The 27,251-nt window shown below is 38.3% G+C and overlaps 1 protein-coding gene across 1 annotated transcript; it reads left to right on the top strand.

The window, feature by feature from the left end:
- Positions 1-27,251, top strand: LOC149080369 (uncharacterized). The gene is made up of 6 exons (XM_089238727.1): positions 1-60; positions 2,312-2,415; positions 13,865-13,920; positions 20,568-21,075; positions 26,963-27,006; positions 27,178-27,251. The coding sequence occupies exons 1-6, from the start codon at positions 1-3 to the stop codon at positions 27,249-27,251; spliced, it is 846 nt and encodes a 281-aa protein (XP_089094853.1).

Raw genomic sequence — 27,251 nt, 5'->3', positions numbered from 1 at the left:
ATGACGCTGTCGACGACGGAACTTTTGGCTGGTGACCTCGGTCCAAGGGTTCTCCCTTCGGTATTGTAAATCCGGTGCCGATCTGTTGGCCAGTTCCAAAAGTCTCAGTTGAAAGGCGGTCGGCTGAGGCAACACATGGCCCTGTGTACTCGCTGGGGGATTGTCCTGTCTTGTCGTGTCCGCGGCTCTGTTGGAGGTCTCGTCCGCTGCTGTCGCTTGCATGATTGTCGGCCCTCTGGTGGTGTCCGCAAATTCCGGGGGGGGGAGGGAGGGATGGGTGCATCGTCCTCGTACGCCACTGGCGAGTCCGCTGGAGGGTTCAAGGCGTCCTGTAGAGGCGTGCCAGTTTTCTCCAGAAGTCCCAGGGCCCGGTTTTCTCTCAAGGGGCGCGTTGGGTGCATAGTTGATACATTGCGGCCCCTATTGCGATTTCGTTGCGGTCTCTGAGGCCTGGGTGATGGAACGTTTTCCTCGGGGGTGTTGTCCTGTAGGCGGGTGGCAGCACTGAAGATTCCATCTCCTTCCATGATGTCCTGGATAGTTCTTTCCCTTATTTCGTCTGTCTGGGTCTGTTTGTTGCGCTTGTACTCTTTCGGGCGGGCGCCAGAGTTCATTGACGTTGGCGAGGTGGCGTAGTACCCTGTTCCGGCAGGCGGTGTCGCTGAGCTCGTGGGGACAGGCATCTGGTCCGCCTTGTTGGCCCACAGAGCGAGGGTATCTAAGTGCCGGAGGGCAGTCTTCCTATGGGATGAGGGGACGCCGTAGCGGAGATTTTTCCCCTTCCCTGAAGCGTGCAGGACAATCTCCCTGACTTCTTGGATGATATCCCAGACGTTGATCAGCGTACGGCGCGTAGGGGAGGTCCTAATCTGATCTGGGCCCGGATTGGGAGCGTCAGAGTTCGCAGTGATTTTCGATTGCCCATTATGCCTTTCCAGGGGGGTAATTGGGTCAGCTGGCAGCGTTGTCCGGCGTGTTCGTGCCATATCTCTGGGGCTGGGGGCGTTCGCTGCAGGGGGATCTATGTGGGGGAGCGTGTGACGACGAGGGGGGGGAGTCCGCCGGGGAGGATCAAAGTCTTCTCCGGAGTCCGTAGTGGAGTACGGGATTCCCAGGTCGTTGTCCAGGGCTCTCCTTCTCTTGGCTTTCTTGCCTAGACTCTCGCCCCTTAGACTCCCGGCGGCGGGGGAGCATGACGGGTCTTCGTGTATCTTTGCTGCCAGGAAGTCCGATGACGAGGCTTAATGCGGGGGGGCAGACACATGCTTGGCTGTGCGAACGCACAATGTGGGCGGGGGGAAAGATGACGAGTGTTCGTGAGTTTCTCCTTCTGATCGTTCTTCGTCGTGAATGTCGAGCGGCGAAACGAAGAACGAGCTCACATTCCCAGTGGGCGTTGTTGGTGAAGCTGATTCCTTCTGGGGTCCGCCCCTTGGGTCGTTCGACGACTCCCGAGGCTCGTAAGACCGGGCCTCGACCTTCCTCTGGGTCGCAGGCGCTTGGGAAGTGTTGGGGGGCCACGACAGGGTGTCCTCCATGGCTGTTGAGACAACGGCGGCCACGTCTTCGGTGTGTAATCTTGTTTTCTGACTCTCCGGGAGAATCGGGGAGGATGCCAGGGTTGGTGAAGTGTGTTTCGAGGGTAGCTTACCCCCGGGCGAAAGGGGGGTTGAGCAGAAGAATTGTTGCAGTCCAGGCTCGTCCAGCTCTCGCGAGAGATCCAGTGATCCGCTGCTATTGTCTTTCGGGGGGGGGGGCCTGGCACGGCCGGGCGTCCGTAGAGATTGGGGAAAGCACGATCTCAGCGATTGTATTGGTTGGTGGTGCGTCTAGGAGGAGGGATCCATTGGAGCTCGAGATCGATGAAATGGAGACGACAGTAGCAGTTGATGACTCGCTTCCACTGTCATCCTCGTAGGCTGTGGGGGTGTGAAGGGAGTCCTTCAGCTCACTGGGCCACACCTGTGATCGGATTCGTGCCCGCATGCGCTTCTTCATCATCCTATAGTCCTGATTTTGCTTGTTATCCACGGGGGCAGGGGTCTTCCCCTCAACAATGCTCAAGAAGCGCTTAGAGTACATGCCGTTCGGGCAAAAGGAAACTTATCGAGCAGAGCAAAACGGGGGTGGAGAAAATACGGGCTCGAAAACAAGGGGGCGGTACACAGAAATGCACAGAATGATAGGTGTGGGGCACTAGAAAATTATCACAATGCAAAAATACCCAATGCAAAATATACACTGCAAAAAGACACGATGCAAAAAACACAGAAATATGTACAATATCACAAAAAAAAAAAAAAAAATCCAGATAACTCAGGAGCGGGACGAGCAATCTGAATGGGACAACTTTGACACTCCCTTATACGATGTGAGCAGTCTCCTCAAGAAGTACAGGGATGATCGGATCAGCCGGTGAGAAGTCAGCTCCTACAGCCCCAGGCGGAGGGGGAGGAGTAGACCATGTCAAACAAAAACAAAAACAAAAAAAAAAAATGTTCGTATAATACCCAACTCTCCGATGAATACACACGCACAATGTAGACACTATGATGACACTTACTCACAATGGCCGAGAACAGACGCTACGAAACTGGTGATATCCGGAGAGGGGACAATACAGTCTTTGTGTGAAGAGAGCAAAGTGGCGTGGGTGGCCGATGCGCACAGGATTCCAAAGCGGAATATTTTACGAACCATTGGTCGCAGCAGGAAACGGAGAACGGTAAAAAATACGGGAGCAAATTGTTTACCTTCAGTAGGAATCACAGGAGCGGTCGTTCTCGGGAAGGGACGCAGGCGGAGGGCAAACTTCATCGTCCATAGGAAAACATTGAAATCCGCTGAAAAGAGGCGATCCGGGAAAATACACGTAGCTTTTTCCACGTTGAACGCAGGATCACAAACTTCGACACGAAGATGGTCGGAGGATCACTTTACACACTCGCGAAGGAAGAACGAGGAAATATCCAATTGGCGACGAGTTATTACGTTAAAAAATGACTTCGCGAAAGAAGGAAATTTATCCTTTCGTTGTCGAGTAGCTCACGACGAAGTTAGGCCAATGCCTTAACACCACACGTCGGCAGAGTTAAAACGGAAGCCCACGTGGGCGGGAGCTCATTTTACATGACCTCATTCCTCAAAGGTCCGAGTAGTCTCGGGTGGGGGTGGCCACATAAAACCCAAACGTTACACTTTTTTCTAATTTAAGGGATCCAGTTTTTACTTTTGCGTCCTCAACTGACTTTAATCCGCATCTGCCCTCCCCCCCCCCCCTCCCAAGCAAAACTTTTCACGGGTTCTTCTGTAGTGAACTTACAGCTTGAAAAACACCCCAAAAAATTATGGTAATTGTCCCAGGCCCCAGGGCTGTTTTCATGTCGGCCTTACCCTTGTGGGGTCAAATGCCGAACTTGACCATACGGAAATCGGGCGTCGACATCTGCACAACAATTTTACGGAATTTAAGAGGTGAACTTCAAAGTTATTGGCAACATCAGCGGATGGTTTTTCTACAGTTAATTACACAAAAGAAAGCAAAAAATATATATATATATCATTTAGATAAAAGCAAACTTACGTGGGGCAGAATCTAGTTCATCAATATGTCACTATGAAATCCTTTGAACTTTGAAAAAAAACAAATCTTAAGCATTTTTTCGCTCACATAGGAGCGTTTCATTATTCCAATAGAGCAAATTTGTGATTACTACTATCTGATATAAAGTTCAATCTTACACGAACGGTGGGGAATGGTTCGATTCTCTACATGCATCTGATCATCCGACAGACACTGAGCGGGAAAAAAAATTTACACACCATAGGAAATCCAACCAGGCCGCAACTAGAGAACGGGGGGGGGGGCACACGGGTTTCGTGCCCCGCACGCTAGACCCGGAGGGGACGCAAATTTCCTTCTGACACCTCACCTTCAATATTACAAGGAAGCGTCAAAATGCGCGCTTGCCCCGGGTGACCAAGCATCTAGTTGTGGCCGTGAGTTCAGCATACAAATCCGTATTGCTGTACAGCAGAAACGATTTTTCCTCCTCATGTGGTAGGTATACTGTATATCTATCTATTCAAGAAAACAGCCAGGGAATTTTAGCCGCAATTGCATGCAATCAGCGACTCTCTTTTCGCTGAATAAAAAAAGACCGACAGCTTCAATATTGTTAATTGAACGCATGTGTTGAATGGGTCTTGCAAAACGATTTTTTCCTCTCCCTATAGAAATATTTGGTTCCGAGGAAAAAAAGAAGCCCCTTTGAAGTTATGCAGCTTGGTCACTGTAGCACAGATGTTTTTTCAGTCTCCAAGGAAGGTGGGATACCGAGTTTTCTGATGGCATTATTGTCATCTAGTTGTCAACAGAACCCTGAAGCAGTAGGATATTTTCGGGGAAAAGGAACGGAGAGTATGGAAAAACATTTCCCACCCCTGCTGTGTTGTTTGAGTCTCATGAAGGCGGATACTCAAAAATACGAAAAGAAAAAAAAACACAATTAAAAATACTAGTTTCGAGGTGGGAAGGGAGGACCAGAGACATGTTTCCCTTCCTTTGGGCCTTGCAACAAAACGAAGGATTTTCAGTGCGATAAGGGGAAGAAAGATCCTCTAAATTCTTATAATTTACAAATGAGGTTGCAAGCCTTTTTTCTGGGAGGGGTTTTCATCTTTCCCCTTGTAAATGATTTTTAGACTGAAAAATTGAAATAATATGTACCATAATAGTGAAATAAACCAATTAGTTATTCGTGGAAATGCTTGAAAAATGAAAGGGTAATGAATATAGCGGCCCGATACGACTGATATCACGGCGCAGTACTGGGCCGCGGCCCGGCGGTGGAGAAACACTGTTTTAGACGATAAGTTCATGGTGATAATTAAAACGTTGTGTATCTTTTCTTTTTATTATATATATTATATATATATTTGAAGTCATTTATGTATATTTATTTTCCTTCACAAATTCTCCCTCACACTGCCAGAAGTAGTGGAAAATGGAAAAACAAACGTCGAACCATTTCTCCTTCGTCTTTGAATCTCGATATACAGCATCTCATTTCACTAGGATGTTTTTTTTAATACTTGTTTCTATGTCTGTATTTGTTTATTTAAACTTATGTTGAGCTTTAAATTTTAATTTTGATAATAGCACAGGAATAAACGATTCTGTAGTATGATATTTTTTTTTTCCGGTAAAAACTTCAGATAACAAAGCTATGCCATTATTGCATTTATTATTATTTTTTGTTTTATTTTACAAGTTTTATTTTCTCAGCGACTTTGTTTTGTACTTTTTAACTACATTGATGAGACTATTGATTGATGCCTTTTAACCCTTTACACGGCATAATAGCAATAAGCTTCTTTATGATTTTCAGCAGTAAATGAATATAAAAGTAATGGGTATAGATCAGCTTTTTCCAAGTGTGTGTCGCTGTTTCTGGGTCATCGGCAACCTTTATGTGGGGTGTCGGGGTGAGCTTGATATATTGATTTGTTTATGCTTTTGAGAAGTTCTTTTATACGGGAAAATATCTATTAATCTATCCTGAAGAGCCGCTGACGAATCATGAATTAGGCAAGGGAGCCGTGGTTGACAAAAGTTTGTGAACCATTGGAATAGGGCAGCGGTTCTCAACCGGTGCTCCTTGTGCACTCTCCAGGGGCTCCGCGACCACTCGAGGAAAATAAAAAAAAACCAGTAAAACTTAAAAAAATAATTATAAATATTTTTAAATAGTAAAAATAAATCAGTAATTTTGATGGATAATTAAAAATGGGCCTACGAGGCTCCGCCATAGAATTTTTTTACTAAAGAGGGTTCGCTAGTCAATAAAGGTTGAGAACCGCTGGTATTGGGAAAGTGTTCCACTGAGAGAGGGATTAACTTTACAAAATGACAATGCTAAAATAAGAAGGCGAGGTATCTTGTCAATGCCACTCAAAGGGTTGAGATCCGTCTGAAATCAGCGATGAAACGTACTGTCTCAAGTCTATTGCTGTGACTACCGTTGTGGAATCGAGATTCTATGATGTTCATTTTATTTTTATTGTTAATGGACATATAGGGTGTATGAGAAAGTCCCTTGGACCTGAAATGACTTGCAAACAAAAAGAGCTGCAGCAATGCAACTCCTCACAAGGAAAGGGTCCCATGGATATGTCTTCAAAAATTTTAATTAAAAAAAAAAGCGCTTTCAGTGCAATATTTGAGCTATGTTCAAATGGTGATTCAAATGATTGGTATTACTTTAGCAACACGAGCAGATATGTTCCGGCGTCCCTGGCCGGAATATATCCAATGGCTACAGGTGAAATGGACGACTTCGGTGATGTCAAAGCTTCACGCGGAGGCTATCTACTATAGAAGGTTTTGGCTGTTCCCAATGCCTTTTTTTAACAATTAGCCGTCACTTTGAACAGAAAACTGGTTTTTCTACAAATTACTCGTCACAGCGTATAACTTCTCGATTCCTCCAGCTTCAGGAGGCTCTCAAAGTCTGTCCATCTCGGGTTTTTGAGTAGTGAAATGATGCAAGTCAAAGCCTCATTTTCACGTCACGATCAGATCAAATTAACTGAGGCAGGGCTTTGTCAAATATGGGGTTCCGAAACCATTGAAAATTTTCACTATTTCTAAAATTATGTTTTGCATAAATTCGCATTTTCATTAATTAATTCTAAAACAACTTCTCTCATTAATGTTTTAATTACTTTATGATTTTTATATAAATATTTTTTTGTTTATGAATTAAATAAAATAAATTTATTCATTGATTTTTGAGATTATACTAAAACTCAAAATTCATGAAAGAATAAAAAAATTATTTTTAATTTATTACTTTCAATCTCAAAACTTTCATTAGTTCTTAAGTTTAACTCAAACTTATTTTTTAAATTAATTTCAAATTTTCATTAATTTTTGTTTCGTTAATAATACCGGTACATAATACATAATTTTGTGTGGACACAGTCAGAGCCCTGTTAAGGGCACCATGGGAACGCAGGTCAAATGATTTTTCTGACATGTATGCTCCTCAAAAATTTCAACTATATCTCATTTTTGTAAGGCCCCTCTTCTCTTGTGTTGCCGTGACCGGGCAACACCATCTATAGCAACAGGCCTCGGTATGAAGCTCGTGAAGTTACTGAAGAAGGTCCTCTCACCTAGTCATTGGATCTACTACAAAAAATGGTAAAGATGGCGCATGCGTCGGCCTGCTTTAGACCCCTTTCACACGGAGCGGATGCGGGTCCGGAAGAAGTTTTAACAATTGGAATATACTGAGCCTTTCAGATGAACCGAAATTCGCTCGCATCTCCGAAGTGTTCATGCGGGTCCAGACGTCGTCCGCATGTGTCAAAACCTAAGTGCGTGCTCCGCATCCACACATACAAGTTTTGACATTTGGTTTATTCGGAGCTATTCACACGATGCGGATGCGGAGCGAATTCCTTCGCATCTTTGGCTACTGTTTAAAGATGATTTTGCACGGAATTTTTTAATTATTTGCAATAAATACCCTTAAAAACACCACATAAAGGTCCCTGTTCATCAAATATGATGTACCCACATACGTCTATCCCTCCGTTTCCTTCTGAGATGGAGGTATAGCAACTTTAACTGCCTTTTGTCTATACTTTACAATTTTATACCATAAAACCTGCCAACAACCAACACCTTCTAGAGCAAGAAGCCTTCGTTCACGATTTTTCGATGCTGTGACGTCATCACACTCCGTCTCAAAACTCCGGCCTGTTTTTTCTCCGTCGATAGCTTTTCTTCCCTGCACGCAGTTTTTTAGTGATAAATTTCTATTTCAAACATTTATTTTATTAATTTATGGGCAAGGTAATAAACAATACTGTTGCACAAGTCCTTTAAAAAGAATGAGTTGTAACAGAAGCTAATGCTGTTAAGAGAATGAGAAAATGTAATGAATGTTAATGAATGAGAAAACAACAGCGAGTTTCGTGGAAGTAAGTATAGGCCTATCTGTACAGCTGCATATAAAATCACACAGGTTAGTTCATTTTTTACTATTACATGAAATGCATTGATGAATATTCTGTAATATTATTGCAAACATAGTTAATTTCATAATCGAAATTTTCATAAACTCAGTGCTATACATAGGGATAGGGCTTTATTAAGTTAATTGATAATTGGCACTGTGCTATTTGAATCTTTTTTTTCATTTTTTCTTTGTTATCCTTCAACGTAAGAAGTTTTTAAAGAATAAACAGTTGGAGGGAATTTAGAATAATTACAGAAAATATATTTCATTTGCCGCCACCTCACATTCAAGAGCCTGGCTCCTATAAAATTTTTAGTGGATCCCACTCTAATATTTCTCATTGGAGCCTTTGTGATGGAACTTCAAGTAATTACGTGATAGGAAATATTTTATTTCATGCCCCCTCCTAAAACTGGGTCCCTTGGTAAGACCTGCTAGGGTCAAAGCAATGAAAATTCTAAATTTTTTTAATGTTATAATTTCAGCTAAATACATTCACAAATTTTGAAAAAATTCAAACGTCTAATGATGCTTTTATTTCATGTCAATAGGTGTGTATGACTTGGACAGTATCATGGGATGAGACCAGAATCATGTGAATTTGCTGAACGCCCAGAAGAGTGAGGACTTTATAGAACCACCAGACCAGAATCAAAGTTTTCCCAGCTCCATAAGGGGCTCCATATTTCACGAAAAGTTCCTTTTACATATTTATTTTTTTTATAAATGACTTAAAATATATATTGTATGTGTTGAGAAATAAAGGATACTATATAGTTGAATTGGTCTCAATTTTCTTTTGGTATTCAATGGATTTTTTTTTGGTTAAAGGCAACGGAAATGAAGTTCTGAAAAATTAATGCTCTTGGGGAAGTTTTGAGGTCAAAAGGTTTTTTTTTTCAAATATTAAGTTTTTATCAAAACTCTGGCCCTAATTGATACTTGGAAATAATGAATTATAAGTATAAACTTGTCTATTCGAGTGCAAGTCTTTAATAATTTAGCCTCTTTTTTTATATAACATTAAGAAAAAATATAGCAACGTGGGTCGATGTGTTATAACACATCGGCGTTAGTGTGGTGCTGGAAAACGATCTTACAGGGAAGATGGGTTTCGTTAAGACGCCTTCATATACGAGCGGAACCATCAGGCATTGTGGTCCTCGCCGAAGTCCAACAAGGTTGCTGCACGAAATCGTCGCTTCGGAAATGACCGCCAAACAGAGGGGGGGGGGGGAAATCGCGTCGGTAAATCTGGCATAGCAACCTAAGAATTCCCCGCGCGCTAAAAATGCTTGGCAAATGCGTATGGAAAATTCAATTTGTGGGAGAAACGAGGAATTTCAAGGAACGGATTTACTATGGGAAATAAACCACGTTTCACGAAATTATAATTAATCACGAAATTATCGGTAAACAACAGGTTGAATTCGTAACAGTTCGTGTGATGACGATCAAGTAATTAATCTTAAACACAAAAGTATATAGCAAAAAAAAATCGTATTAACTTTTTTTTCAGGTTTTTAGTGAAAATAAAATATTCCTATATAGCCCTTACCCCGATCCTTAATTTCAGGATAAAAGTCGGCATACAAAAATATATATAATCAATTTAGATTACATGAAGAAAATTTCTTCTGGATATTAAATGATTGTGCGAAGTTAAGGATTTGATAAACTACTGCCTCTAGATATTGGAAATTTAGTAAAAAAATTCTTAAATATTTTAGGAGCATTTATTTTATCAGAATTTTCTTCAGTATATTACAAATTCTGAATAGCACACACAGGTTCAATAATGTAAATTGACGAGCTCAATGAGTGAATAAATTTATTTATTAAAAAAATATTCAAACATAATGTACATAACTGATGAAAGCAAGATTATACAAATATCATTCAGAATTTCACATATTTTTCTACACTATGTAATCAATTATTACGCTGCTTTAGAGTACCAGTAAACTTTGAGAATTAAAAAAAAAATATGCTTAAATAATAGAAATATAGTTCTTTTCTTGAAACTGCGTGACCCAACAGCAATTAATCTGGAGAAGAAAAAAAAAACAAATATATATTCAAAAGCAATACTTTAAGAGAGCCAAGATAAAAAATCTACTGAAAATTGAAAATTACAATTATGGCAAAAAATAGTCTACGCGCATGGTAAATACCCATATTTCGTTATCTGTGACCCTAGTAATAGGTCAATACAGGGGCGCAACAAAATAACAAAATACTTTGTCCCCCGGGCAAGCCAGAATTTTGGTACCCCCTTGCATGTAGAAACAGTTAAAGGGTGAATTCTGCACCCCTTCTGGTCCAGCGCCTGGGGCACCAGCCCCCCCCCCTAGTTGCAGCCATGGGCCAATAATAAGCTAATCTTAAAATCCTAATAAATGTATAAAAGCATCACTACATTAGGATAGATAATCACCAATAAAATACACACATTGATTCCTTTTAATAAATATATTTGTATGTAGCTCTAGTATCCTACAAACCAAGCTTTCTCTCCTCATCTAAAAAGTAAACAAATAAGCAATGACGAGCAAAAATGAAACACGAACTTTTCTTAAAAATATAAAGACACTGAGGCTCTATAACATTATTAGTGTAAGTGCATAATGTAATTTTTTCTGACACCACACAGTAATTCATTGTGTACAATAGATAGATGTCGATATGTATAGCAAACTATTTTCAGAATTTTACCATTACTCATCCAAAAATTTAAAAGAATAATATAGAAATTGCAGGTGACTAAAAGATGAAAAAGACAAATATTTAAGATACCAAAAAAAAAAACGAGAAAGACGTATTTATGTAAAGATATTCAGATAAATTTCACTTAGTTTTGGAATCTTCCAAATTTCTCGTATTCAGAGGAATGAATGTGTGAAATGATGTTGGCAGAGTGATAAATAGTTACACCTGCGCACTCACTAAAGTGGGGGAGCCTATTTTATAACTTCAGTACCTAGATTGAGTATATATATATATATAGCTTAGTTACTATATAGCAGGTATTATATTTCTTAAGATAGTTCAACAGACCCAATAATTAAGAATCTGTCTTTTATTATATATTGGTCATTTCCACGAAATATGACAAAAAATATTTAAAAAAAAGTTATCCATATATAAGTGTACCAAACAATCCAAAAACGAATTCTAAGGAACACCTCCTTATCGGCTAATAAATGAAATATAGTCAGCAATGAGGTTTGTTAAAAATTCATGATGGAAAAAAATTTAATTTAACCATGTTGAGGTACAGGGAAATCCAACAAGGCATTTTACCTGTTTCAGCAATTAACTTGCTATTTATGTATGCTTCACACTCGTAACATGTTCCATATACGTACTTTGGTATTTAATTTCCAATTTGGACAAGCACATATGCTGAATAATTTTTTTATCCATTGCATTTTCATTTCTTTTGTCCTTAATCTTTTTTTTGTCAATTTTATGGGAGATGACAGTTTTCTAATTTGTCTCCGCTTTGCTAGAGCACGAGTAGCATTCGCAAAAGAAAGTCGTTAGATGAAGCATTACTGCAGCTAGATGTTCCAATCAAGGAATTTGTATTTTGTTTACTTTTTTCCCAGTTGACTTATGATCAAACCTTTCTTCTTGTTCCTCATGGCAGAAGAAAGACGTTTTTACATGTTTCTCACAACACCGGTCCAAAAATATATGTGCACGTATAAAGCATGTATGTGCTTTTCAGAAATGATAGATTTCTGAACTGAAGCATGTGGGAAAGAGAAAGTAATTTTCAATTCATATTTATAACTAAAAAAATAGCCAGGAGACAGGCATTTGATAAAAACACTCCTCTTTTTTCCTGAGAATGGTAAATTAATTCAGAAACTAACTAGGTTCATTCTAACTGATTTAAAAGGAGATTCAAGTGATGGCTATATTCGTGAAAGGATGACGTCACTTTCAGCTACCATGCGAATTTTTCTTTTCTATCTGGCTGTTGTGAAGATGTATTTTTTTTTTTTTTTTGGAAAGAGAAAATTCAACTGCCTTTGTGGGGAATTTAATCGGACAAGCGAGTCAAAATCGGACGGGACATATGCGGACAATATGGAAATAGGGTCAAAATCGGACAAATTTTGCCGCGCCCTCGATGTTGGCGCTGTATCTCCCATTTGTTTCTCCAACCTGTTAAATGGCGACAAAATTGATACAACAAGAAACCGGGTCAAAATCGGACAAATTTTGCCGAGCCGGCGATGTTGGCGGTTTATCCCTAATTTTTCCACCAAGCTGCTAAGTGGCGATTTTCTCTTTGATGGACATTATAAAGACATGCAGAGAAACTTTTGATGAAATTTGAACAATGAAAGACGTGAGTCGTCTACCAGTCGCCAGAACAAGTTAAAAAAAACCCGTCCTCTCTCTTTGAACCACTGACAAGTGATGGATTGCTACACGTAAAAAAAAAAAAAACGCTGACATAACTAACACTACAATAATATATAGCTTCAGTAGAACTATTGTCATTATTATTACCGGGCTCGGCGCGGAGGTGATCATAAGTCCTTATCCCGAGGGATTTCTATCCTAGGAAGGGTCTCTACAACTAATCTCGCCTGAGTATTGTCAGCACAGTGCGTGGACTACGGCATTGTCAAACCAAAGGAAGTTGATTGTTTCATAAGAGGGAAAATTAGTAAAATCATACATAAATTAATGAGCACTTATACGATCATATACATAAACGATATCGATTGATCGTACATGCAAGATATATCGTGGGAAAAGAAAAATAACGACATCAACTGAACTAAATTTGATCAATAAAAATCACGGCAACTCACAGATGTCACACGTGGATAGAAATATGATAATATAGAAAACATGTGAACTAGTGACAGAAACAGAAACATTAAAAAAAGATTTTATTCTAATCAAGTGATCTAAAACTGTGCACACACACACACACTTATTCCGATTACAGTCAATCCCGTTTTTAACGTTCCCGCTTAGTACGACTTATTTCTGTGGTCTCAACTCTAAGTACAGTGGATCCCGCTTATAACCTTTTTTTCCAAAAAACCTGTCACAAAAACATTGTAAGCGGGGAAATGTTTTAAATGGGAAATCTTAGAGCGAATTAGTGAGTTGGAAACACCAGAATAAGTCGTACTAAGCGGGAAAACTATATAAGCAGGATCGACTGTAATTCTCATTAAGATTTCCCATTTAAAGCGGTTCTCGCTTACAACGTTTTCCATGACAGTTTTTTGGAAAACGTTATAAGCGGGATCCACTGTATTATATAATATTTATGCATTTGCATATAATAGGTGGTCTATTAAAAAATCTTTGAGTTGAGCATAATGAATCGAAATGATAGATATCAATTAGATACATGCGATCTTCATGCTTAATTCATTCAGAATTGAAATTATATTACTGCGTTATTAAGGATGGGACGAATAGTGATTTGAGCGAATAACCGAATACTCGGCGGCCGAATATGTATTTTCATAAAATGCAACACAATCATAAATAAAATTGGGTTTTTTAATTGAAAATAAAATTATTTGTAATTTCAAATGATTGACATTGAATTTTAGTTATACTATTTATTATTTAAATAAATATTGAAAGATTTTTTATTGCCAAGATAATGACAATCAAATTTAACGATGACGCATTGTATTTCAATATTACTTATGGAATCAATTTCCTTTTCAACACTCGTTACCAGTTTTACGTCTTTAATCAAGAAAATGTCTAGCCATTATTTACTCCCAACTATATAGTAATGTATCATAAAATTTACGACTTATTTTCTCATTTTTCCTCTCTAGATGTTCTTTGTCTCATTCAGGAGCTCAATACGTATCTGGTCTAGGTACAGCCTTCAGTTAGTGGAACTTGCGTAATTCATGCTAGCTTACACCTTATTGCAGAACAAAATAAGCGTGACCACACGTCCCACGTTTAAATAAACTTACCCGTTTTGTGGTCCAGGATTTTTTATTCTTCTTGATTATGCTTGATAACTTGATCCACATTGCAGCTCTTATTGATGAACAATCATTAGTTACACTTGTCTGTACATTTACTAAGAAATTTATTTCAAATGCTCCAGAGGAATGTGGACCGGAGGAGGAGGAGGCCGGACACCCTTTGCTTATATTCAATCGTTCGAGAAAAATTACTGGGGTCACTGGTCGAAAATCTGGGGTGAATGGCACCGAGACTACCTCAAATTACTAACTTTACCTCAAAGGACTAAGATCAAGAGTTTCGGAAATGTTTTGAACCAGTAGGTACTCATCTTTGTTTTAAACAAATAAATTTGCTTTCTGATCGATTCTGCAGGTGTCGGATGCATGCCAAAAATTACCATGGGTGCTCAGAACCCACAGCACCGACTCGGATTATCCGAAAAACGATAGAAAACGACTTTCGAGAGTGGGGGGGGGGGCTATATTGATTAAAAGGTAAATATAATAAAAAATGTTAAGAAAATACTACGTTTATATCCTGGTTCACAAAGCTGGAGCCCCATCCGCGTTCTACTTGTGTAGCGGCATTTGAAACATGAGCAGTTAACGGCGATAAGGAACTTACAACTTACTTCCATTTGATGACATACTGTATAATAATTACATTAAAACAATTATTTTTCTAGTTTCTCTTCTTTGGACCTGCCTATTCAGACACAATCTCCCCTGTTATTAATCCCTTTTATTAATTCAACTCCCCCTTTGTTATTAATTCAATAACTTAATTCGTTACATATTAGGACTGCGAAGACCCATGACCTCTTTATAAGGGAGACTGACATGATTTGCAGATATATGAATGTTATATTTTTTTTTTGATGGCACAGTAAATCAACTATAAAGATGCTTGCGAAAAATTTTAGCTAATTATTATAGGTACACGGAAGACCCCAGTTCAGGAGAAGACTCGTTCTGTCCCAGTCTAGTTCAAACGGGAACTGTCAGTACATTGTGTGTGCAGCGAATTACATTCAGTAGTGTACGGAAGATTTTCTCATGAGTGCGGGGGGGGGGGGGGGTAAACTTTTTCTTTGTCGAAGGAGAATGATAGTTAACCTACAAAATAGGGTGGATAGATCTGTTGGTTTTACATGACAGTCTCGGTTTTTGTCCAATTTGGATCCCGCTTATAACGTTTTTGCAAAAAAGTCATAAAGAACTTTGAATAAACTAAAAACGAATTCCCTCAGAGAGAGAGAGAAAATCAGACTGGGGCAGAGACAGGGAATGTCTAATTTCGTTAGAAGTGTTAAAATATCCTCTATAACACTACTCAAGTCAAAAAAAAATCGGTTTACCAAAGAAACTTCAACGGTTTTAGGGTAAAGGTTTTAGGTTTTAGTGGGCTGCTGATTCCAAAACTGGTGTTGGTTTTGACGAAATGACTCTAGTTTTGAGATAATACATATTCTCAACATTTCAATGCAGTCTGTAGTCACTATTTTTTTGCGGCAGGTTCTTTTACTTTTATATTTTTTTATTTATTTTCTTAACTTATTCTCAATATTATTACATTCATATCATCATTAAGGTAGCGTAATTTTCATATTTACGGAATAAATGCGATAAAAGTGAAATTAGCCGATGTAGATGAATAAATACGAAAATTTTGATTTTTATAACTTTTCCTCAAAATTTCGAAGATTTACAATGTTAAGCGAAAATAGGTCGTGATTTTGCTGAGCAAAATGCTTTTGAATTCTAACTCGTGAATTAAGAGTTCAGTTGCCTTCCGTTTCTGAGTTCTGTCCGAAAATTATGGACGTTATTGACTATTTATAGAAGGACCAAACTATATATCCATTCGCGCACGTTTTGCGCATCAAGTTAATTTTCTCATGAACGCAAAAGTCAGAGCCATTTTTTTCGAAAAGACAGAAAAAAGTTTGACAGAAGAGTTTAAATACATTTATTTTACACGATATTTGACGCGACAAATTAAACTCTGCAGCATATACAGTGGTTTTATGCTGGGCCTATCTGACGCCGTGACAACACTTACATCAACTTTGCACCCAAATTTTGTACTTTGGAAAGCTTCTCCAAGATAATATTTTTTGCAACGTTATGGCATGGTATGAAGACATTGATAAATAGAATCGTACTACTTTCAGTAGTCATCTAAAATACTTCTGTTGATGGCCATGCGCATGTTAAATATAATGAAATTCTACTACCTACTTTGCAAAGGCAGTAATTCAAAGTCTTCGTAGTCCCGCTAATAGCAAGAATGCTGACACAGTCAACCTTCGGTTTACGAACGTCTCGGTTTGCGTGAAATTCGGTTTACCAACAACTAAAATTGATTCGGTTTACGAACACGCAAGCCGGAAAATATTTGACTAAATTCGAAATGATAATGGAGAAATTGAGGTGTCTACGGCCGCATTTCGATTTTTTCAAATGCATTTCTCCGAATTCGACTCCTTTTATCCAGCTCATAGATCAGCTTTTCATTTCAAATTTTGGGACGGTTTTCATCAAAGAAATTTTTGAAACACGTTTTGCAATAACCTCTGACACATATATAATTACTACCATCTGATTTCTAGAAACATTTTAATGTCCCACATTGCTCGTAGAGCTTATTGATGAAGTTTGGCAGCAAGTGACTTATAAAGCCATGAATTCGGTTTGGAACGCATTGTAGCCAGATTGCTTTGCAGGCAGAAGTTTCGAGAACTTTGACACTGAGATTAATAGATGAAATTAATCAGACTAGACATGGGTACAGCTCTGCCCATGTATAGCATATATGCCCGTTTTCTCGTAAAGTCTGGATTTTCTCTGGAAAAAAAGTGTTTTTAGTGTCAGTATGATTATTTCAATAGGTTTCGAGTTATTCACTTGAGCGTGAAAAAGTGTAAAAATTGACACTTTTCGGGGTCTTAGAAACGAATGAATTTATTTTTACATTAATTCCTATGGGCAAATGTGTTTCGGTTTGCCAACCTACCTCAGGAACGAATTAACTTCGTAAACCGAGAGTCGACTGTATTATGTACCTACAACGCCGTTACTACTCACAGAGGGAAGTACTATTGAAGAAGGAGATATGAAGAGCCTACTGAAATATTAGCTTCTAATTAAGTACTTTATTACTTCGCTTCAAAATGAAAGCTGAAGGAAAAATGTATCGTTAGTTTTGTTCATTTTTGCGAATAAATGCAAAATCTCCAATTTAGAGAATTTTATTTTTGCGAAATTTCGAAATTTTATGCGCAAAATTTACGTATATCACATCATCAGACAGCTGTGAGCAGGGATTTTTGATGGTTCTCAAATTCATAAATTTCTTAAAGATTCGAAATTTTCAGCGTTTTTGACGGATATTAATCAATATCCGTCCAATCCGGTCGATCTTCAGTTTGATCATGTTTCGTATCGGTTGTTGAGAATTTTTTGACAAAGCAGGGAACGATGAAGAATTGCAGTAAAATACGATTAATTTGTAATTTGAATTTAAAAATTTTCAAACGTTTGAAAAATAGACTGTTAATATGAGCACAAAGGCGCATTTTCTTCTTAGTTACTTGGTCCAATTTCACAGACAATCTGAGTCATTTTAATGACAAGAGAGGCGGTTTCATCAAGATATGAAAGTAATGGAACAGAAGTATCAAGGCAAGCTCGAGCCTCGCGTATGATGGCTGATTACTCTACCGAAGCCTCCTATGAAAGACATTCAAAACCCATAACAGAAAATCATGCAAGTGTTTCTCCTTGAATTAATTTAATATCATTTTGTGTTCATTTTAGTGGACAAAATGCAACATTATAGAGCATATCATAACTGCATTGATCTATTCTGATATCCTAAATATATTCCCTTATTTTCATTCCATATATTATACGATATATAAATGTATACACGATATGTATAATGTATATTATACATACATATATTGTTTTACTTTTATTCTGAACATAAATGTACCACAAATTTCGTGTGACGTGCATTGCCTGCATATTGAAATCTGATAATTGAGTGGAGTGTTTTTAAAGATGTGCATTTATTGATTTACAAATACGCATTATTTTATTATCAAGGACGGGCTTAAGCATTTTGTGGCCCTCGAAAACGGAGTTTCCTAATCCCTGAGTAACCATGAACACCCTGGAGCACGCCAGGTTTACATAGGCAGAATGAGCATCAAACTACTATTTCATGGTCACAGAGAACAAAATTATTCGACAATAAATTTAAACGATATTGCCCGCTGCTTCCAGACATTTAAAGGTTGGAGAGCTGTCGGGGAAATTGAACCGATTACCTACCCAGGACCTCAACTTCATACTCTTTCGGCCGGGCAAGTATGCATTATGCATGCCTTGTGTAATTTTTTAAATTTTAAAAGAAGAATTTAGCAACCCATCGTCCGGAGCACTAGATCCACCTCCATCCTTTACTTGACTTGGAGGAAGGGGTTCTGTGAAATTAGGCAAGAGGAATAGGGTTCGATGTCTGAATTTTAAAGGTTATAGACAAAATTTTAAGCTACAGCGAAACCTCGATAAAACGACCTGCAGACCAAGAAAAAATGTCGTTGTAGATTATGTAGGGATTACATATCGTTATGTCGAGAGGTAACAGTTTAATATTAGAGTATAGGCATTTTCAAACAAGGCTTGAAAAAATATCGTTGTAGAGTAATTTACCGTTATATTGAGTATCGTTGTAGTGAGGTTTAAATGCATTCGCTTTGCTGAAAACGAAGTTTTTAAATTAAAATGCAATCAAAGTATTTTCTTTCATCACGTTTTTGCGGCCCGTAACATTTAACGCCCCGGTTGCGGCCAACCTTCACACTTGCCCAAGTCCGGTCCTAAGTATCATCAGTATTGACTTATCTTGCAATTTATGTATTGATTACTTTTCATGATTAAATTGATTCAAGTTTTCTAGTGATGTAAAACTCCGCTCGCAGATTTAAATGCGATTTGTGTGCTGCTTATGCAGTACTACTGAAATTTAGTTTTCACTTTATGTTAAAAATCATAGCGTTTGAAAAAAAATAATGCCAGATTCACACACAGAATCAGCACTCAAAATTACCCTGAAATCACTAAAAAGTTTTTTTCAATAAAATTAGTGTTGAGCAGTCTACGTGTCAAAGCACTCGAAATTTCTGCCTGAAAAGCAATCTGGTTATAATGCGTCCCAAACGGAATTCATGGTTCTGTAAGTCTAGAGCCACCCTTAGAGGTGTGCGGCAGGTGCGGTTGCACCGGGCCCCGCACTCACGGTAACTTATTGGAGGCTTCCATCAATTCTTAAATTATTTCTTGCATTAATTCCGAATTTTCAACAATTCTAGAATTTTTTCTTCCGTTCATTCTAAAAAAATCAATTCTGTTATTATTTTTCTAATTAATTCTGAATTTTTATTGGTGTTAGATCCATTTTTTACAGTTATTTTTAATTCCTCAATTCTGAAATTTTCATCAGTTTCTGGAATATTGTTTCCTCTCATCACATTGAAACTACCTTTAACTACTGAATTATCATTAATTTGTTTTATTTACATTTCATTGCGCATTTAAAATTTTTTGTTAGAATATTTCTCAGCATTCCTGCATATTCTGAAATAATAGGTGATGATCTCCCCCCCCCCGCCCCCCCCCCAACAAAATATATAAAATAGGGGCTAATGGTGTCCTAAACATTTTTGATGCCTCGAAATTTTTGAGATGGCCCCGTGTCTGATAACGACGCCCCTGTGTTACGTCACTTTTTGCCAAGCTTCATGAATAAAAATTATGAGGAATGTAGTGTATTAGTGTATTAAATTATGTTTGCAGAAGTCAGCGATTGTTAATTCTGAGGCAGAGATTATTGCAAAACATCTTCTTAAAAGTCCTTTGATTTAAACCTTCTCTCAAAGTTTTAAAATTACTTTTTTATCCATGGGCTGGATAAGAGTCGTATTTGGAGGTACGGACGGCAATGTTAGAAAACGACGTTTCTCAGAAGAAAACAAGGCGACAATTGACTCTAATCCTCCCAGCTCTCAGTCAATTTATTCTTCTTCATAGTACAATCTCCCATGGGGTCGGCAGCCAACATATATTCATTCTTCTTCAAACTTTACAAGAACTTATTCCCCCCCCCCCATTAAACACATTTAGAAAATGTAGCTCGAAAAATCGCCAGAATCATTCGCCAATAAGTGTTAAATTATTGGTAAACATAAAATGTCCGATTTTGACCCGATCGCGACCAGAGAACGTACCTTAAAATTCGCCAGAATTACTCGCCAGTAACGTTTGATTATTGGTAAACATAAAATGTCCGCATATGTCCCGATTTCCGACATGTCCGCATATGTCTCGTCCGCTTTTAACCCCTAATCGTCGGAGCTGCACAAAGTAAGTGTAAAGATTCCTCCCTTCTGGAATGATAAACCGGAGATCTGGTTTTATCAAGTAGAGGCGCAATTTAAGATCAATGGTATCGTTTCAGATGATACAAAATTTAATCATCTGGTGTCTCAATTAGCACCAAAATATGTCGAAAACATATGGGACATTGTCAGCAGCGACAGTGCTAATAAATATGCGGAATCAAAATCGAGATTGCTGAATTTATTCAGGGAAAGTGAGACTGTTCGCATTAAACGGCTCACCACCGGAATCGAACTAGGTGACATGAATCCTAGCCAGCTTTTGCAGAAACTGGCTACGGCTACGGCCGATGTTTCGGATAATTTAATCAAAACTTTATGGCTTGAGAAACTGCCAGATCCGATTCGCAATGTGCTGATAGTGAGTGACGAAGACGTTACTAAGTTGGCTGCAATGGCTGATCGAATATCGGATATGACTCCAAGATCCCAAGCCTGTGCTGTCACTAATGAAAATGTGTCGATCAAAGAACTCTTGGAAAAAATTTCATCGCTGGAGCAGCAATTATCGCAATTAAATGTGCGATTGCGTTTTCGCAAACCAAATCGTTCCCGTGCTAGTTCTCGCAGCAATTCCCGATCGCGTTTCAATCCCAACGGAAAGTACTGTTATTATCATTTCCGATTCGGCGCAAGATGTCGTTCTGAAAAATGTAAAGCTCCGTGCAGTTGGATTGAAAATCACTCAAAACAGGAAAACTCCAACCTGCAGTAGGATCTGCGGCAAGTTCTACGGCAGAAACACTGCAAGATTGTCGCAAGTTTCGACTTTTCGTCAAGGACAGAAATTCGAAACTGCACTTCCTTGTCGATAGTGGGGCTGATGTAAGCGTAATTCCAGCTACCACCCAAAACAAACAATCAACTGCCTACAAATTGTATGCTGCAAATGGTTCTAAAATTGAAACCTATGGTGTAAAAGTATGCCATTGGCAGTAAAAAATGCCATTTGGCAATAATTATGGACAAAAGTGTCCACTTCCCAGTGAAAAAATTGCAAGTGCCCCCCCCCCCAGACACTCGAAGATTTGTGGTTCTCAGGGCTAGAAAATCAATTATCAACCGAGGCCCTCAACCTTAGAGGTTCTCTATCTTGGACTGAATTTTAATCTATTGCTTTGCTAAGAAGTTGAAGTCAAGATATAATCAAAAAATGTTATCCCCTTTTTCGGCCCCAAAAATTTAGGGGCCCGGTGCGGCCGCACCTTTTGCACCTGTCCAAGTCCCGCGGCCCTGGTTATACGTTAAAAAACACCAGAATTTCTCAATTGCGGATTATGTTGCTATGTTTATCTGCAGCTTTGTTTTCTGAGTGGTATGAAATAGAGATAAATATTTTCAAAATTAATAGTGAAAAATAATGGCTTCTAAATATTTATTGTGTGTGACAGAGTATAGATGTGAATAGAAAAATTTAAATTTTTTTTTCTACAAAACGTGACAAAAACCCCCCTTCCACCCCTTAAGATTTTATTATCGACCGATAAATAAAATTTTCGCTTGCGTATACTCTGCCGCAGACAAGGCACAAGGAATTAGGGTAATCGAAAATGAAACACGATACATGAAATATTCCATAGTATTCATAAATAAAGCAATTACAAAATAACCAATAATTTATTACAATATTATTGTAAATGTTTTTTAAACGAAATAACAAAAAAATGCTATTTTGTTTTAAATGCAAATTTGTGAGTGGGCAATGACGTGAATGGACCCATGATTATGGTCTTCACTAGGATTAAGAGTAAAACAAAATTAATCATAACGTGATGATGTCAATGTTCCCCCTAAGCCAGTGGTTCCCAAAGTGTGCGTTGCAGCTCCTAGGGGTATCGTGAACCTTTATCAGGGGCGTCGTGGCGTGCTGGCGATATTGGTGTCTTCCTGTTCCCAGTGCTTTGAAACGGTTCTTTTATGGAAGTAGAATATCTACTAGATCATTCTGAGGAACCGCTAATTATGAACTGACTACAGCAGTGGTTCTCATCCGGTGCTCCGTGTACCCTCGCGAGGGGCTCTTCAGCCGCTCGAGGAAAATGAAAAACAGTAAATTTGAAAAAAAATAATTATAAGTATTTTAAATATAATATGAATAAAAAAATCAGTAACTTTGGTGAATAAATAAAAATAGGCCTACGGGGCTCCGCAATAGAAATTATAGACCAGAAAGGGCCCCACGAGTCAAAAAAAGGTTGAGAACCGCTTGACTAGAGCAAGCAGCCGTGGGTCACAAACGTTGGAGAAGCACTGCTCTAAGTTGAATGCATATACGGTGGCAAGTTTGGTTGGATGGGAACGATTGTTTCTTTTTTCTTTCTTTTTGCTCCAATTGTAACAGCTGAATTTCTAACAAGGGCCAAATTTATGGGTTATTTGATTGATATCGAAATTGAAAATATAATTTTATTGATAAATTAAAAAGAACCGAATGATACAAATGAAAGTGCGAAAAATATTTATCACTATTATGCAAAAAATGTATTTTAATAATGAATGAAAATATAATTTTATTATACGTTTTAAGTATTTGAATGCAACTGTTGGTTCAATCATGTTATTGTATAGCTATATTCTCCCGCAGATTGCTGAATAATAAAAAAACCAGACATGACCTAATATGGAGAATCCTTAAAAAGAGAAAGAAGTTTTCAGGATGGGACAGAGAAAGGATTCGGAAAAATGCTGTCAAGGAAAGATTCAAAAACCTGTCGCAAGCTTCATGATTTTTACAGTGTTCAAATTGCAGATGTTCAACAGGATACGCAGTCAGAGAATAAAGATATTAACAGTTCATATTCGTCCTTCAAATACAAAACAGTCCCAAAGGATATACAATATACTGATGTCACTAACATCGAAGAGTCGTTGATAGCTCCTCTTTCTTGCAATATTTTTCCGGCACAATGTTTAGCCAATATGACAAATGCTGACAAGGCATCAGTTGTTCATTTCTCTAGCGACAACGGTGTAGAACAAGGTTTGGTCACTGTGGCAAATACTGACGTGGGATCAATTGGTCGTTTTTCTAGCGACACCAGTCTAGAACAAGGTTCGGTCAACGCTTCTCAAATTTGTTTAGGGTCAATTGAAGACAATCCTGAGGAATTGATTGTTTCGCCAGCGGACCCAATAGCCGGACCCAATCAAAAAAGCAAAATAAATGAGTCCTCAAAAAGTCCTTTAGATGGCGGCGTAAGTTTTAACGTTAGCACGTGTGACTACCCAAGTGATCCGTACCTATTTCGAGAAATTCCTGTGACGACAGATATTGTTCGCGATTTAATCCTGATTGGTCCTTGTCAGCCTGGCTTGAAAAGCGACTTTGATCATTTTCCTAGAAATCAAGCGGGACGCCACTTTTCTTCCAATTGGTACTTCAGAAAAGAAACTACTCCCAAAATCGTTAGACAATGGCTCATTTATTCACCACGAGCAAATGCAATGTTTTGCTTCGATTGCTGGTTGTTCGGAAATGATCGTTGGGGAAATGCAGAAAAGGGTTGCAATGTTTTTTCTAAAGGAATAATGAAAATTGAAAATCACGAGAGAAGCGAAAAACACAAAATTGCGACAAGGAAAATGTTTTTAACAAAATTTCGACTCGAAAAAAATAAAGCTATTTCGAAGGAAATTTCATCAACAGAAGAGAAACAAAGGGAAAAGATCCATCCTGAAAAGAATTGTCGATATTGTTTTATATTTCGCTAAACAAGGCTTGTCTTTTCGAGGTCATCGAGAAAAAGGGGGTTCCGGTAATTCGGATGAAAATGAGGGGAACTTTTTAGAACTCGTGAAACTGTTCGCTAAATATGATTGCACTCTGGAACAACATTTACTAACTTGTGATAAGATCGCATCCTATCTGAGTGGTGAGATACAAAATTCATTGATTCAGTCGTTATCAGCAGAACTACGTTCAAAAATCGTTCATGAAGTCAAAGCAGCAGAATTCTTTGCGGTTATTGATATAAATAGAATCGATCAATTTTCACTGTCGTTAAGTTACGTAATTTCCACAGGTGAAGCAGTAGAAAGATTTGTCACGTTCTGTGAATTACAAGGAGCATCATCTGAGATATTTTTCAATCTCTTGCAATCAGTCTTGAATGACTTAGGGCTATCTCTAAGTATGTGTTTTGGTCAGTCTTATGATGGAGCGAGCACAATGTCTGGGGCAGTTTCAGGTTTACAGACCAGAGTAAGAGCTATAGCCCCGCACGCCATTTTCATACATTGCTGTGCGCACAACCTGAATTTTGTTCTTGCGGATGCAATGAATTCAAACATTGATACACAATTGTTTCTTGGAACTTTAGAAAACATTTTCGTATTTTTCACTGGAAGTCTACCGCGACTTTCAGTTCTGAGAGAGGAGCAGCAAAAAAGTCTCGAAAGCTATTCATTGACGCTAAAAAGACTGAGTGAAACCAGATGGATGTCGAAAAAATCCTCAGTGGCGGCAACTTTACAGAATCTGGTTGGGATTTTGTCGGCACTGGAACGAACTTTGAATGGAGATATACATTGCACCGCTAAACAACTTTTGGACGCTAACGGGCTTCTTTCAACAGTCGGTACATATGAATTTATTATTATTCTCGTTTTCTGGAATGAAGTTCTTGAGAAAACCGATCGGCTATCGAATTACTTACAGAATAGTAGAGTTGACATCTTGACTGCTTACAGGTTTATCTGCTCTTTGAAAACACAAATGAACGAAATTCGTCAAAATTATGAAAGTCATTTTCAGACTTTAGAATCAACTGCTTCCGAATTAGCGGGGAAGTGCGGTATTCCTGTCGAGTACAAAAAATACAGGATGCGAAAAAAAAACCTTTTCCATGATGAAGTTGTGTCGAATAGTCGGAGAAACTTCATCACTAAAACATATCTAGTCTCACTAGATTCCATGATTAACATCTTAACGGAAAGATTCAGGCAGTTCGAAGAAACAGCGTGCAACTTTGTCTCCCTGGATCCGATTCACTTTTTTCAAGAGGACGCACAAGAAAAAATCGCCGTTTTGGCTAAAGAATACGACGATGTCTTAGATAAAGAAGAACTGGTGAAGGAATTTCTTTCATTTAGAAACCTCTGCAAAGATATATCGGACGACATAAAAACATTGAATATCAGTACAATGCTAAAATTCATGATTACGCATGGAATGAACGCAATTTTTCCAAATATGGAGAAATTGTACAGACTTTATCTAACTTTGCCAATCAGCAGCTCTTCTGCAGAAAGATCATTCAGCAGGTTAAAAATTATAAAAATCTTATTTAAGATCGACCATGAAAGAAGAAAGATTAGCGGGATTGGCTTCGTTGTCGATGGAAAGGAAATTAGCCAATGAGCTTGATATTGAAAAAGTAATTGACCATTTTTCAAAGATGAAAAAAAGGCGGAAAAAGTTCTGATTATAAATTTTGCTCTTGCAAAAATTCACGTCAAAACTCAGAGAGGAAGTGGATCATATAGGTTTCAATTGAACTTTTTCAGCTTCACTTATGAGTGCAAAACTGTTGCATAAACATCCCATGATAAAAACAATATTACATAGTTCTAGAAACCCATAAATATATTTTTTTCACTGTCACGACAAGTTCAATTTTTTAGGGTTTTTCGTTCCGCATATCTTGTAGTTTACACTAAACGACTAAACTATTATTTACATTTTTATTTTCAGTTAAAAAAGTTGTGTGAAAAATAAACACGAAAACAAAACGTAAACAAATGAAGTTTTTATTGAAATTTTAACAAGTTTCTTTGCATACTTAATTTTTTTAATTGCGCCTAAATGAGGGACAGAATAAGGCGCCTTATTATATTTCGCTTCCCCACTGACAAAAACCTGGCTACGCCACTGCCACTGAGCAAAGGGGAAAAAAACAACTTTTGATGTTCCGTCAAGTCTTTGTTGTTGAAAATGAAGTAAAGAATGTCAACAGTCATGAACGGCTTATTTGGATATTCCCTCCCCCCGCGCATACTTTTCCCTTATTCTGTTCTGGCCAATCGTCGTGTAAAGCAATGGTTCTCACTGGGGCCATATGGCCCCTTAGTGGCACTGGGATACTTCAAAGGGGGACCACGAAAGAAACTTCAGAAGGGGGCCATGACAGGTGGTTTGGAGGCCTGCAGAGAGCTGAGAAGAAAAATTAAGGTGGTGTGAAGAAATAAAGCTTTTATATTTAGTGACTCTATACACTTACAGTATCCACAAAACTTCACCCACAAAACCAGGGCTGTCTTAGGGCATGGACCCGCCCAGACCTCACCACCTACATTTTGTAGTAGGTTCCCTAGGAGGTTCCCCACACTTGTGAATTGTATTTCAATATTACTTATGGAATCAATTTTCTTTTCAACACTCGTTACCAATTTTACGTCTAATCAAGGAAAATGTCTCAGCCATTATTCACTCCCAACTATATAGTAATGCATCATAAAATTTAAGACTTATTTTCTTATTTTTACTCTCTAGATGTTCTTTGCCTCTTTCAGGAGCTCAATACGTATCTGGTCTAGGTAAATCTTTCAGTTTGTGGAACTTGCGTATTTCATGCTCGCTTCAACCTTATTGAAGAACAAAATAAGCGTGACCATACATCCCACGTTTAAATAAACCTACCCGTTTTGTGGTCCAGGATTATTTTTTATTGTTCTTGATTATGCTTGATAACTTGATCAACATTGCAGCTCTTATTGATGAACCATCATTAGTTACAGTTGTCCAAAAATGGGTAAAGAGCAAGAATAACGACATTTACTAA

The sequence above is a fragment of the Pholcus phalangioides genome, unplaced genomic scaffold (genome assembly GCF_987345545.1).
Source record: "Pholcus phalangioides strain wild (caught in Gottingen) unplaced genomic scaffold, Ppha-v1.0 ptg000011l_1, whole genome shotgun sequence".
Lineage (NCBI taxonomy): Eukaryota > Metazoa > Arthropoda > Arachnida > Araneae > Pholcidae > Pholcus > Pholcus phalangioides.
The sequence above is the reverse complement of the archived record's forward strand: the minus strand, read 5'-3'. Positions and strand labels throughout refer to the sequence as shown.